General features: G+C 28.1%; 1 protein-coding gene across 2 annotated transcripts; it reads left to right on the top strand.

Moving 5' to 3' along the window:
• The first annotated feature begins 7,328 nt into the window (after positions 1-7,328).
• Positions 7,329-15,157, top strand: LOC114408798 (branched-chain-amino-acid aminotransferase 2, chloroplastic-like). Of its 2 annotated transcripts, none has more exons than XM_028371967.1 (10): positions 7,329-7,563; positions 11,405-11,457; positions 11,771-11,945; positions 12,469-12,645; positions 12,732-12,863; positions 12,940-13,038; positions 13,484-13,600; positions 13,680-13,775; positions 14,456-14,568; positions 14,878-15,157. In XM_028371967.1, the coding sequence occupies exons 1-10, from the start codon at positions 7,486-7,488 to the stop codon at positions 14,990-14,992; spliced, it is 1,155 nt and encodes a 384-aa protein (XP_028227768.1). In that variant the 5' UTR covers positions 7,329-7,485; the 3' UTR covers positions 14,993-15,157. The 2 variants fall into 2 exon arrangements, with proteins under 2 accessions (XP_028227768.1, XP_028227769.1); XM_028371968.1 differs by having other exon boundaries at positions 7,330-7,563; positions 11,774-11,945.
• The last annotated feature ends 476 nt before the right edge of the window (positions 15,158-15,633 follow it).

The raw sequence follows: 15,633 nt of genomic DNA, 5'->3' as shown, positions 1-15,633 counted from the left end.
CGCTTCAATTGGCTGACCACAAAAAGTGTTTTTTTGATTAAAACATTTTATCAATTTGCTTCATGCATAAGAATATAGGATATATAATTTTTTTTTAAAAGAAGATGTATAGAATCTTATAACCTTGTCCACACGGCACATGCGAGAGTACAAATTGTGCATATTCGAATGTGTATAACAGAAAATCATGGAGTAATTATTACTTTAATTTTAAATTTATAAAGTCTCACTAATACTTTATTTTATAAAATATTATTTATTTTCTATAATAAAAAATATTATATATTTATTTTAGTATCTTTTTCATAAAATCAATTATTAAATAATTAAATTATAATTCTAGAAACTAAAATAAGTGTTTATTAAAAAAAATTATATCTATGCCACCATGTATTGAAATTTGCTGTGCACATACTCGAATATTAATGTTAAATTTAATATTGTTAATATGCTTACAAAAATATTATTAATTAATATAGTTTGACAAAAATAATAAATAGTTAAGTCTCTTAAACATATATTCATCAAAACATAATTTATTAAAAAATATAAGTTATTTTGATCATTTTTGTGCCTCATAAATATTAATCGGACTATTAATGAGGAGGATTCACAGAAAAAAAATTTGGTTAAATTAACCTAGATCTATAAATTATTTGACAATTTTTAATTAGATCTCTAAATTATTATTTTTTCAATTGGGTTTTTAAATTTCTATTTATTTTTTTAATTAAATATCGGAGTTGTGGTTAGAGGTGAAAGGCAGCTACGCACCCATCCATCAAGGAAGCAAGTAGGAATGACAAGTGAAAAACGAAAGCAACGTCCACTATGAAACATGCTTCTCAAGCTTTCAGATCACATCTTAGTTTATCATTTGTTTTCCCACTCTTAATCTTTGCATCCAACAGTTCAGAATCATCATCATTAATTCTTTTTTTTTTTTTGGGGGGGGGGGGGGGGGACTTATTTAACTACTTTGAATAAAGTTCTATAATTTATATGTATTTCTTACCAAATTTATTTATTTATATGCATTTCCTACCAAGGCCAAGTTGCTTGTGAGTGAAATTAAAGTCAACTAGCAATCTAGCATCAGTGATTTGTTTTCAATTCTCTAGGGTTAGAAAAAGACAGCCATTATTATATGAAATTATGAGATCCTCAGGAACTTCACATCTAATAATTAACTATATGGTAAAATCTAAATGTCACAAATTGAAAAACTATATAATGTTTCTTTTTAAAAGAACTATAAAATATTGTAGAGAAGAGACGTGAAGAGGATGTTAAGAATATTGCGTTTCGTAGTGGTGGTGTGAATGAAAATTCGAAATAAAAGAAATTCACAAAATTAAGCCATCAATCATGTTCGTGTTTATGATCCTATCCTTCACTTCTAGTGAACACAAACACACAATTCATAAACATAAAGAAATGATTTATAGCTATTATATGAACATATGGAAATCTGCTTCAATTTTGTCTTCGGCAGTAGTATTACAGATTTCTGTGTTTTTCAAATCAATGTTGTCACAATTTATATAGATGTTCGTTTAACAATGGTCTATCCAAACTGCACTCAACCTTTGTTGCATGGAAAATGACTCTCCTTTTATTTTACACAAAAAAAATCTCTTAGACAATAGTATCGATCCCTTTTAAGATTTGAGCCCAGTTTATGCAAGATTTTCTAGCTTTTTTAGGTCACCGAGACCTTACTTTAAAATGACTTGTGGATATGATTTTCTACTTAGTTTCATGTATGATTTTTTTTTTGTTAATATGTCCGTGTAGAAAGGTCAATACATAGTATATTTAATGCTTTATAATAATGTAGTTTAAGAGAATTTATGATAATTTAATGAAAAGCAATGCATACATAGTTGAAACGAAATAATACGGGTTAAAAAAATATACTACTTGGTAGGACATGATTGATATGAATCACCGACGAATCAATTAGTTCAATGGATCATGATTGAGAAATTGAAATTGGAATGACGAGTTACCCTTAATTATTTGAACTTTCTTCACCTTTAACTGTTCTGTGTGGAAATAAATTTTATAAAATAGGTTTCATAGACTTTAAGACATAAAGAATAGTAACTAATTAAGTGAACTAAGGATTTCCTATCATGAAAATATATAGTGTATATATAGTCTCTATATCGACAAACCTCTTGCCCGATTAGACAGGTATTGACTTAAGCACAGTCGACAGAATTAAAAGCATTAATTAAACCAAAGTATGATTGGGAATAATTGGGATTATTAAAAAAAAAAAAAAGATACTCGAAATGTACTAAAGTAGACACCAAAAAGATTGAACTAGATTAGAGAGAAAATAAATAAGATAACTTCAAATTGAAGGATCGATGTCCTATATATGGCATTGATGCTGGTTCTCCAATTAATGTTGATTTCCTTTGCAGTTTGCTAGCAAGTTGGTGAACAAAGTAAGGAGCATGTACACATTGATTCTTTTTATTTAGATTTTAGTTCCACAGATGAAAATGAATTTGCGGTGCCACGTTGGCAGGGTGCGAGGGATAGAGTAGGTGGACCAACCAATAATTTGGCATGATTGGGTATTTGGTTCTAAAGGAGGATTATGACGATGAATTGATGATGACTATGGAGCGAAGAAGTTGGCAATGATGGAGGAAAAACCAATTAATATGGTTTGGCATGATTGTCTTCTTAAATAGGACGTTAGAGATACTATATCATATGTTCTGGTCTAAGAAAAAATATTTGTTGTTAAAGATCAATTTTTTTAAATAAATTTCAGTATTTTAAGATATTAATTATTAATTTCCAACGAAAAGATACCAGATTCAGATAGAGGAAAAATAAAGAAAAAGTATTGAGTGATATAAGAGTCTTCACTAATTTCTTTATTACATATAGCTAAGCATTATTAATTAATTCTCATAAATTTAAAAACTTGTATGTGCATCACACACGTAGAATCAGAAACAAGTGATGATCTGGACGGAAGGAAGAGACAGTGCTTTAGATAAGGTTTCAGATATGTTCCATCGACCAGTGGAAAATCGGGTTTGTGCTTGTTGTTAGGCTTTTCAACATCTCCACTTTTTCTTTTCCTCCTTACTAACAGTCCATGTCCACAAAGCCATCACTTTTGTCTGCATTTACAATACGGTCTTCGCTTTGATTGCAATCTACGCAATCATCTGTATAACCTTTGCGCATTATTGTCGTTAATCAGATAGCATCTGGTTCTTTCTCTTTGGATCCACTACCCCATTCATTGAGTAAAAAGGATACACAAAACGCGTCATATATATGTGGGCATGGGAAATAGAGAAAAGTATGTTGAAAAGGTTTGTCTTTCAACTAAGGTTGTGTTTAAGTTCATTAATCACTGGCAAATGATACTAGACACAATTCTCAATCCATGTCTGTTCCTATGATGTAAAATTTGCACTAAATTATGTAGAATATATAAAAGAGATCAAAGGTGTCCCTTCTGATAATAGTATTAGATGAAAATGGACTTAAATTTTTACACCATCTCACGAAAAAAAAAAAAGTTTATATATTTCCTTGTAAAGTTTAAATAAGCAAGTCCTTATTGAAATTTATAAATATTTATAAAAGAGATAAAAATGCAAAATTTTCACCCCATAAAATCATCTAAAAATTTAACATGAGACAATTCATTTCTTTATTGGATGATAAGATGAAGAAAATATGAAAGGCTATAGTGACTTTAAAGTAAAAGAGGGCAATTTAAAAACAATTAAAATAATTTGATTAGAAAATGAGAATTTGAAAGTTTTAAATAAGTAAAAATCAATGAGAAGACCAAATTTATTTATTTTAAAAAAAGGTTTAGGTAGCTAAAAAAATTAGAAGACCGGAATTATATAATAATTTAAAGTAAAGAGACTGGAAAATGCAATTAATTAAATAAATTTTTAAATATTTTTTTAAAAAAAGAAAATAAGTTTATGAAATAAGTTAAAATAACACATAAGCTTCAATGTTTAGGAGACGATTACGTTTTGGGCCGGAGCTATTTTTTTCTTTAATGAGGGAGGCTGGTACTATCTTTAAGAAAAGCAAACACTACTCGTGTTGACTATTGCTTTCTACACCTTTAAATTTTTTTCTTGCATCCCATTACATTTTGGAAAACTCAATGGGAATGTAAAATCCATTTTGGATTGGACTTTCTGAAATAGAATGAATTGAACTTTACAAATATCTTCTTTAAGAGGCAATCTTATTCAAGACAATTTTAAATATTTTATTCATTATAACTATAAATAACTATATTAAATTTGCACAAATACTTTTGCATGTGTCACCAACTATAATAATGATTGCATTGGCTGTAATTCAAATTATCACTTTGAAAATACCTAGTGAATGTTTGTTTAAATATAGAAAAAAGCATGTGTTTATACATATAATTCAGTAATGTGTGAATCTAGGTTGGCACAAGTGGTTAAGAATAAGGTAAGTAACTTTCTTTTGAAAAAATTCCTTAACAACTCAAGAGTTTATATCACAGCTTGGCTTTATTGTAATATCATGAGCTTACTAATATTCATTGATGACTTAAGTAGTTAAAAGACACCATCGGATAAGCTTAGATATTCATATTATAAATTATATTACTTTTTTATTTTAAATAATGAGATGTTGAAAAATGATTGAGCATTATCCATTAATTGGCATCAAATTAGGTTTATGTAAGAGTATATCTTTTTGGAAAGGAACCAATCAATGAAGAAACATATACAAGTATTTTTATCTTCTATGTACCTCTAGTCTAGGTAATTTTCAGTATATATTAGGCCTGATTATATTGGGCTTACCATCCCAGAGTCGGGTTCACTTGTCCAAAATTTTACGCGCCAACTCGCAGGCCATACGCTAACAAATGAATCTCAGCAACCTAAGCACTCCAAGGTTGAATACAGAGCATCATGCTACTTTGTTTCTTCATGAAAAACATCCCACTGCATAGTTCAAGTTCGATTGTCTCCAAAAAAATTGTCCATACACTACCACCCACACTAGTCACGCACTCAATAGCCTAGGGCCACGAGTCCCACCACATTTTCATTCAACAAATTGAACAAAAGATTGGGAAAAAGATTTTTGGAGATTTTATATTGAGGATGGTCAAAATAGTCTATAAGTAAAGGGTAATTCTTATTTTATAATTTTTATAAAGTTGAATTAAACTTATAACACACATTGATTGGTGATGTAACTAAAATTTTATAAAATTAAATTAGAATTATTATTTAATTTCTAAAAAAAATATAAAGAGTAACTAGTTATTTTTATCTAAAATATAAGTATTTTTCACGAGAAATAATTTTATTCAAATCGAATAATATTAATATAAACAATAAAATTCTTTCTCACCTATTTAACATAACTACATGTCTCAAACTCAAATCCTAGACATTTAAATGATTAAACTTAAATAATTTCACATGGTTGGTGATACAAAGAGCCGCTAGTGAATTACAAGTTTACAACTTGTTTGCAAACACAACTTCCACACCAAAACTACCAAACAAGCCTGCAGTTTCCTCCACATTCAAGTAAATTATCTACCCACATTAGGTGCAGAATCTCCAATATTTATTATTTTAAGGACAGTTGAATTGTAGATTTTGCTTAAAACATTGTAAATTAATAGAACGTTTAAAACTTGATATACATTCTTTTTTCAGTGAGGAGTCTATTCGTAATTCCGTACCGTACGACACCTTGATGAAGAATTTGTTTTCCAAACTATAAAGAAAACGAGTTGCACATGTGTTTAGAACAGATCCATGAACTAGGCTTAATTGCGTAAGGTATTAAGTTTAATTTTTATTATTGTAACAAAAAAAATTAATAACAGTTTTTTTTCTGGTACAAAGGCCAGCTCTCACCGACTCCTTGCTGCAGCGTACACTTTTTCAGTTTCACCCATTAATTTACCTGCAAACTTCACTCAATTTCCAAAATAAATCCTGAAAAATTGTCCAATCGTTTCTCCAATTTACCGTATTTAACCCTGGGCACTTTTTGAGCCTATAAATAAATATCATTGAATTAAATAAGGTTGGGGACTCTGAAAAAATATCAGAAAATTAAAGCCACAATATGGTAAAGAATTCTTGGAACACACAACTCTCGTTATTTTAATCCTTGTGTGTATACATGTACTTGTAATTTCAATCTCAAATTTGCTCTCTCTCTCACACACACACACACGAATACAGAGACATAAAAATGAAAAAAGAAAAAGAAAACAAAACAAAACAGAGACGCTTGAGTGAGCCACGATCCAATCAAGCCCACACAAAAACTGAACTCCAGTCCCTACAACATCATCATCCCTGCTTATTTCATTTTCTTATTCTTTTTTTAATTTTTTGTATAACCATTTATTTGCCTTATTTTCTTTGTGAAACACGTGATTGGGATCAGAGCCCATTTCTTGCGCCGCTAGAACCTACAAGTCGGGCTGAGCATGCGTTTCTCTTTTCTTGTCTTCTCATATTTTTTGCTTCATTTTAATTGGGCCTGCGCATAGATCAAACTTGGTCCAGATTAATTGATATTAATGAATTATTAATTCAATCATATTCAATGATATAGTAAAATAAATTAAGGTCTAATATTTTTTGTCCGTTAACTTATGATCTAACATTTACGCTGGTAGCTGAGTACCTCACTACATCGTTAGAGAGTTTGACGGAGCAGGATAGGTATTTTTTTTGGGGTAAAGTGTTTGTTTTAATCCGTAGTAATAAATTTTGTTTCATATATTCAATTAAAATAATAATATAAAATGACAATAAAAAATTAAAATTGATAAAAAGATGTTTATATTCAGATATTTATATTTGTGCATTATTAACTTCCACTAACGGCTAAAAGAGGATATGGATCGAGTGATCGACTTTGGATAGGTACTGCCACCTCTATCAGTGCTGGCCTTCTAGTATTCATCGTTTTACTTTTACATCTTAGTATCTAACCTGCAAGCGAATTGGATGGTAAACTTTTCTTTATCCTTACTTCAATTATATTAGAAAAGGATTCACTCAAAATTCAATTCACTTTCTTAATATGAATAGTTTACATTGATATATAAGGGACTATTAATAGTTAAAAGATATTAATACGTTAGTCCTGTTTTAGGAAAAGTATTTAAGTGGCCCCTAACCTTAATATAAAATTGAAAATAATGTTTTACATATGCAATGTTCCAAAAAAAAATAAAAAATGAGCAAAACACTCGAGGTTGTATAAATGGCTATTCAGATTGTAGAGCTGGCTTTACCCTTTACTCCTATATATAGTGCATATCACTTTCTTAGTTTCTCTCCATTATTTGGTGTGCATGCTCTCGCATTCATACCTGTTTCCGACACATACACCTCACCACCACCACTGCGTTTTAAAGTTGGGCTTCTCCTACCAGAAGGATAGGGCACAATGATTCAAAGAATTGTGTACTTTCCCAGTTTAAGGAAATTGCTTCTTCGGGCTGGTTCTAATTCTGCTTCGTCCAAGGTGATCCATGTCTTATTTTTTTACGCTTTCTCTTTTATCCATATTTATCATTTAAGGCTGAAAATTGAAATACGTTACATTCTTATCTCTGTTTTCCGCTGTTCCTTGTCTGTTGCATGGGCACGTTTGTTTTTTAACGATGACAAATTAACTTGTAATAATAATTAGTACTATTACTCTAGTTAATTAAAAATTTAAAAAAAAAAACTGTCCTGTATAATGATTTGTGATTGTATTATAATGTAACTTTTTTGCATTATCAATATATATAAACTATCTTCTCAATATTCAGGATTATTTAAAGTAAATAACTAATAATGTATCCAACCATGATTAATATAAAATTGATTTTTATTTTAACTTTTTTTATAGTTTGCTTGGATGTGTTGAACTAAGAAAAACAAAACTAAAGAAGAGAGAAGTGGAAAAAAAAAAAAAAAACAGAGTACTTTCCTTCTTATTTGGATGTGTTGAAGAAAATACGAAGAGTGAATTAATAATGGGTGGTCCCACAAAAAAACATTTTTAATCCCAAAATACCAGAACGGTAGGCGGTATTTTATTTTTATTTTTCTTTCAAAATTTTAAAAATTAAATAATTTTTTATTTGTTATAGCATAAAAATAAAAATAATAAATTTATGCTAAAAGAATACCGGATAAAAGTTTAGAAACTTCGGAGCAAAATTTAGTTTTTTTAATATATATATTTTTTGTATTTTCTTTCATTTATCTACATTAGTGGAGATAAATTTTTATATTTATATTTCTTATTTTTATTTATTGAATAATACAGTATATCTTTTTCATTTCATTTCTATCTTTCATATTTTTAATGACAATAATTAAGTTTAAGAAGAGGTCAAAACGACTGAAATAATTTCGCATTATTTTCAGCTCACAATGCTTCAAAATAATAATTAAAATAGTTATTAAGAATATAATTTATTGAGATAATTATAACAATAATTTATTTATAAGATTCAAAACCAGCATTATTCATTATGTTGACCAAGGAATTGTTTTAAAACCATGCTAATAAGTGATTTTAAGACATTGACTAATAAATATGCAGATCTTCATAAATGTTTTTAATTATTTAAAAAGTAAGCATTAAATATATTTTAATATATTATAAAAAATATATTTTTAATATAATAAATAATTATTTTTTATAACTATTTTATACTTTTATTTCTTAAAATACACTTATTGGTATTTAATTTTAAGATAACATAAAATATATGCTTAATACACATTATCAAAGTCAAAATTATCACCTAAATTAATAATAAATAAAAACAATACAACTTTTTTTTATGCATTAGATTTAAACCACTGTCCCTTGGTGGCTTATATTCAAACTCAAATCCACTACAGTCCATATTCCATAATAGTGACTCAAAATCTCATTCTAAATTTAAATATAAGAAGCATTCAATAGCTTCTGTGTCGAGTAGTGAAATAAATGCAAGAAGACACGATTGATTCCGCATCACGTTGAGTCAATCCAAGTAACTTGTGCTTGCTGAACGTGATTTTAGTGACATGCCTCTCTTTGTTTTTATGTTATAAAATTGATTATAAATTCATAATTGATCGATTTTAAATAATTTTTTTTGATAATGTTTGATTTTATGTTAAATAAGATTTTATATTTGATTATAACTCTAAAATTTATTATCAGCTTAATTAACTTTATGTGTGTTTAGTTTGTTAGTAGAGAATTGATTTTAAGTTCTTATTTTGAATATATTTTTATATGTTTGATTTTAATTTAGAAAATAATTTAAAATTGATTATAAATTAAAGCTTCATCATAAGTTGAAACAATTTTAATTTAACTCTTGTGTGGATCTAAAATTGTATAGTAAATTATACTAGTAAGTTGATTTTATAATAAAACATCTAAATATAAAATTATATTATTTTAAAATCAATTTCATTAAAAATTAATTTTGCTAAAAATTATCCAAACACACATTTTGAGTAATTTCAACGTTGGATATATATATATATATATATATATATATTAAATTTTACTTTAAAATCAATTTTAATAAAAAATAATCTAAATATAATTACATCATTTTAAAATTAATTATAATTAAAATCAAATTTATTTTAAATTAATTTTTTTTTCTACTCTTTCAAGCATACACTTAATAACGTCACTATGTCAGTATACCACGTGTTTCCAAACACGCATGTGATGTTTTTTTTCCAAACACGATAGAAGTCTTATAAATATGGGTTGGTAAGGCGCATATGGGCACAAGTGTACGAATTCCGGAGGATAGACAGGACTGCATACCCATGCTTCTTGAATTAAAGTGGAACCAGAACCTTGTTGTCGTTTTGAACTCTACTTACAGATTTGTCCTTATCTTACATTTGGATTGAACCTTATCAAATAAAAACTCTATTTAGTCCCAAAAATAAATTATTATTAAATTAGATTAAATGGTCAAAATTAAAATATAAATATTTTTACTGATCCTATGACTAATACTAGTAGTTAACTTTTATCATTGGTCATTTAACTATTAAAGAGAATAATATATGTACTGATATTGTATTTTTTTGTATTATCGTCTAGTTATGAATTATTAGATATGTTAAGTTTTTTTTTTTTTACTTTTATAATAATTGTTATCTTAAAAGTTTTTTTTGGAAAAGGCAAACTTAGGCATCAAAGTAGTGGGTAAATTTTGTGTAAGAAATTTAAAATAAGTCATTATCTCTTTATTATTGAACTGAAATAAGTATTTGAATACGTTCAATTCAAGAATTCCTTTTTATTTCTGTGGAGCACCTAATCAATAGAACAAAATCAAATGAGAAATTTATTATCATCGACAAATCAGAATGCAGATAATCTTGTTAATCCTGGTAGGCTCCCTCACTTGGCATGGGGATGACGATGCTTCCACCACCCTTATCCTCATCTGTTGGGAAGACGTTTCGAGTGTTTTTTCTTTTCTCGCTTTATTAATTGTTTTGTGTTTTTTAATTAGACGTTTCTGTTGTTACTTCTATCTTACTTCTTCCATTCTATTTTTTTAAAAATGTTTTAGTGTTTTTTTTCTTTAACGAGTGATGTTCTTATAAATTTTAAGTCTTATTAATTATATTTATTTAAAATTTACCCACATTAGATTTTTGTGTGTGTATAATAGCAATAATAAAGATGGAACTTAAGTCCTTATGTATACCTAACCTTTATTACTATGCCGATAGTACGTTATTTAAAACAACTAGATTTGATATTAATAAGAAATACTCTTAATCACTTATATCTTATTTAAAATTCACTTCAATAAATCATATGTTACATTTATATGCATCTTACATTAAATAAAGATATTTTAGACTATATATATTGATATTTTATACTTAATAATGCTCCTCAATCAGACTGGTCATTCTAGATCCAATTTTAATTAAATATGGTCGCTTTACATCCAAATTTATCCTAAATTTAAATTAATCCAACTCATGACACTCTTAGACAAATCATCACTTATAAATCTAACTATTAAAAATTATATATGTGTGCGTTCACACACGCAATAAATTATAATTATTAAAATTTATTATAACCCTTTTAATTAAATAATTTTTTTTTATTTTTTATTTATAAAATACACACTCGTGTTAAAAAGAAAATATTATTGTTCTATATTCTTTTAAAAAACAATTAATTACCGAACTTCCACTCACCACCACCCAAATAAGAAAATAAAACAATTAGGGAAGGGATTGAGGAGTCTGCTTATTATCGTGGAGTTGATTGGTAGATTAATTCAGACTGTGATCTAAACAAATTTATATTGCAACAGATCGGAACGAACAATTGCTTTGCTTCTCAGCCCTCCCCTCTTCGGAGTCACAGGTAAAGTAAAGTAGTACCTACTAACAATATTAATACATAAGTAATGATTATGCTTTTGTTTATGTTTAGAATAACTTCTTCACATATACTCATACAAGAAAAAAGAAAAAAAAAAATAAGAATACAAAATGAACCGAGCTTCTGTTAGTTAAATACATACAATGATTTTAATTTTTGAGAGAAGCTTGAATTATTTTATTTTCTTCTCCTACAAATATATATACAAAATTTATTCAAACAAAAGTTAATATATTTTTTTGGGGGATTAATGTGTATTAAATTACTCTTCATTCTGTTTTTATTTTTTAAATAGCAGTGATGACGAGTATGCTGATGTGGACTGGGACAGTCTTGGATTTGGACTGATGACCACTGATTATATGTACATTACTAAATGTTGTGAGGGCCAAAATTTTGGACAAGGACAGCTCAGTCGTTATGGGAACATTGAACTCAGTCCATCAGCTGGGGTCCTAAACTATGGTCAGGTATGGTTTGGTATTAAGAAAATAATTACTTCAACTTTAAAGGTGTCAAATCATATATGGTTGTTGAATATGGACGTATACCAGTTAAAGACTTCAAGAAATTAATCCAAAAGAACGATAGCTTCAGTTTTTGGAACAAATCGTTCTGACAAATGAAAAAAAAAAAAAACAAACTTAAGCCATGCATGATTATCTTAGGAATCTCGCACTTATAGTTCTTCTAAAACTTTTAATTTGTTTTTTATTTCTCTAAATTTGAAATGTTTTACCTTTGTTCGTCAAAGTATTTTAAATAACAATTTACAGAAGGATGAAAAATGATTTAAACAAAACAGACGAAAAGTTAACATTTAAGAATTAGAGTCTAAAAACGAACTTTTAGAATTTTAGAGAGGAAAAAACGTATCTTATCGTACGATTCATGTAACGCAAACTCAATTAATTCTTGCATGAACTGATAGATAATATTAAATCTTTTTACACTATTTTCTTTTATGTTTCAATGATGGAAATCTGAAAACAGGGATTATTCGAAGGCACGAAAGCATACAGAAAAGAAAATGGGGGCTTGCTACTCTTCCGTCCAGAAGAAAATGCCATTCGCATGAAGATTGGAGCCGAAAGAATGTGCATGGCATCCCCTTCCATTGATAATTTTGTTGATGCTTTGAAGCAAACTGTATTGGCTAATAAGCGTTGGGTATAAATTAATATTAATTCATCTCGAGTTTCAATTCTAAAATAAATGTGTAGTAGGACTGATGATTGTAACCGCTAAGCATGCAGGTTCCTCCACCGGGCAAAGGATCCTTGTACCTTAGGCCTCTGCTCCTAGGAACTGGTCCAGTTTTGGGTTTGGCTCCTGCACCTCAATACACATTCCTCATATTTGCTTCCCCTGTTCGTAACTATTTCAAGGTCATTTCTTTCTTGTGCTCGTTCTGGTTAGCTTAGTTAGCTATATCTAACAATTACTTCAACATTTCCAATGCAGGAGGGCTCTGCTCCACTCAACTTGTACGTGGAGGAGAACTTTGACCGTGCTTCTAGTCGCGGCACTGGAAACGTTAAAACCATTTCCAATTATGCACCGGTATCTCAATTTTTATTTTTTTTTACCATTTACCGGTTAAAATTATATGTTCAACCAACATATTCAAAGAACATATTACATGTCATGATTTCCTTTAATCTACCCGTTAAATTATTAATATGGGTCTATCAATGATCAAAAGACTCGTATTAGTAAATTATTTTGAATGAGATTCACGTTGATATTTTACTTATAAAATGACCCACAATGGCCAACACTGTGAGATTTTCATTTAATGTTAATACAAATTTACTAGATGAAACTCAAATTTTAATTAAAAAAGACAACACTAGAAACACCTATGAAACTAGATATAAGTTTTATCCTTAATTAATCTAATTATGAAACACATAACAAAATAAAAGGAGCGGGGATGACTTTGATGGGGTTCAAATCCTATGCAGATTAACGTACTCGATTTTACTTATTGTCTTGACGTGTGTAGGTCTTGATGGCACAAATTCAAGCCAAGAAAAGAGGATTTTCGGATGTGCTATACCTTGATTCAGCCACAAAGAAAAATCTGGAGGAGGTCTCTTCTTGTAACATTTTTATTGCCAAGGTATTCTTCCAATTATTTATCTTTTCCCCTTTAATCAGGTGTATCAACTGGTCAATCTAACTTGCTTCCAATTTCACAGGGCAAATGCATCTCAACACCTGCTACCAATGGAACTATTCTTTCCGGAATTACTCGAAAAAGTGTCATTGAAATTGCTCGTGATCATGGCTATCAGGTGTTACTTAGTTACATATATGTGGCTACCACATGATGACGGGACCTTAATACTCAATCAGCCTTTTAAGTTCATGACCACCCTTTCTCACATACAGTGCGAACTTGAATAATCCCTTTTTGTTGGTGTTTTCAGCAAACACGTACAAGGCTAATCTTGTCGTCTAAACTAGTAAAATAAAAAATACAAAAGATTATTTAATATTTTCAAAGAAAAAGCAATGCTATATAGATAAAAGAAAAATATTCTTGTAAGGCAAGTTTATTTTAAAATAAGTAGGAACTTTTATTTTATTATAAATTTTGGTGAATTGCAGTCATGGTATACTTCAAACTAATTTGAAATTTATAATTTTTTATTTATTTACTCACATTAAAAAAGAATTCTCTTTAATTGTCTGTTTGGATGAGCCGCAAAAGAAAATTTGTCTATTTGGATGAGACTAAGAAAATATAGGCGAGAAAATAGAAATAGTGATAATTTTTTTGTATTAGTTGAAGAGAAAATAGAAAAAAAGAAAAGTTGAAAACTGATCATAAGGCAGTTTTTTCTGGCCTGATATTCGAAACACAAACAGTAGAAAGTAGAAACACATAGATTTTACCAACTTAGAAATTTGTGTATTCTTTTTCTCATTTTCTTTTTCAAACTCACTTATTATTGACCAATATTTGGTTCAGGTAGAAGAGCGTGTTGTTAACGTGGATGAATTAATTGAGGCTGATGAAGTTTTCTGCACAGGAACTGCGGTCGGTGTTGCTCCAGTAGGGAGTATCACATACCAGGATAAAAGGTAAAATAATGGTAACACCCACGCTTATACATAACTAATAAAAAGTAAAAACAGGGACTTATCATATATTTTTTATTCATTTCAAATACTATTTCTTAAATTTTATTTTATTTTAATTTGTTCGATGCATTGTATCAAATTAAAGTTATATTTCCATTTAATTCTAATTTGAATTTTGAACTTTATTAATACTAAAAGTATTTATTATTTTCTTTAATTTGTTTTTATTCATAATGTACATTTGAATTTATAAATGCGTCACACGATTCCAAAATTTCATGAAACATTATGTTATATATGCAATTGCAGGATGGAATATATAACAGGTTCTGGAACCATTTGTCAAGAGTTGAACAATACGATTTCAGGAATTCAAACGGGTACTATTGAAGATAAGAAGGGATGGATTGTTGAAGTTGATTAACAACGCGTGTTTATAATTGTTTATTCCAATGTTATTAAACAAATTTTAAACTATAATGATTGTCTATACCTAAAGTGAATGAAATACTGTGTTGTTCGTTATCTAAATGCATGTTATATATGTAAAATGTTATGCACATTATATAAAGCAAAAACTAGAAAATCATACTCCGTGTAATTTGAAAACATATTATTTTAGTCTTTTTGTTCCAACATCATTAATTTTGTTATATACATTACTAACAAACTACAAGTTGTTTATGCAATAATTTACTTTGATTTTGTTTTTGAGAAGAGATAAAATTACAGTATATGAAATGTAATTTTTATTTATTAAATTATATTTATATATTATTAAAATCGTATGTCTTAAAAATTGTCAAAATTAAATAATAAAAAAATAATCAAATAATTAATATTTTAATATATTTTAAAATATTTATATTAAGTTGATTTTAATTCTATTAAAATAATATATAATTGTTGAAATAATATAAAATTTTACATATATTATTTATGAAAAAGACTAACGATAAGTTTTTTAAAAAATATTATATGATTAAAAATTATAAAATAATATAATATTTTTTTAAAAATTACATCAGTGTAATTTAATCTCTTATATTTTTTTATCATCAAACA

Source organism: Glycine soja, chromosome 4 (assembly GCF_004193775.1).
Source record: "Glycine soja cultivar W05 chromosome 4, ASM419377v2, whole genome shotgun sequence".
Lineage (NCBI taxonomy): Eukaryota > Viridiplantae > Streptophyta > Magnoliopsida > Fabales > Fabaceae > Glycine > Glycine soja.
The sequence above is the reverse complement of the archived record's forward strand: the minus strand, read 5'-3'. Positions and strand labels throughout refer to the sequence as shown.

What these genes read in the sequence shown, in the direction of transcription:
- LOC114408798 (XM_028371967.1), top strand. Translation starts at nt 7,486, where the DNA reads ATGATTCAAAGAATTGTGTACTTTCCCAGTTTAAGGAAATTGCTTCTT. An exon ending in CTGTTCGTAACTATTTCAAG is followed by an intron (nt 12,864 to 12,939) that starts GTCATTTCTTTC and finishes TTTCCAATGCAG; the next exon opens with GAGGGCTCTGCTCCACTCAA. An exon ending in CTCGTGATCATGGCTATCAG is followed by an intron (nt 13,776 to 14,455) that starts GTGTTACTTAGT and finishes TATTTGGTTCAG; the next exon opens with GTAGAAGAGCGTGTTGTTAA.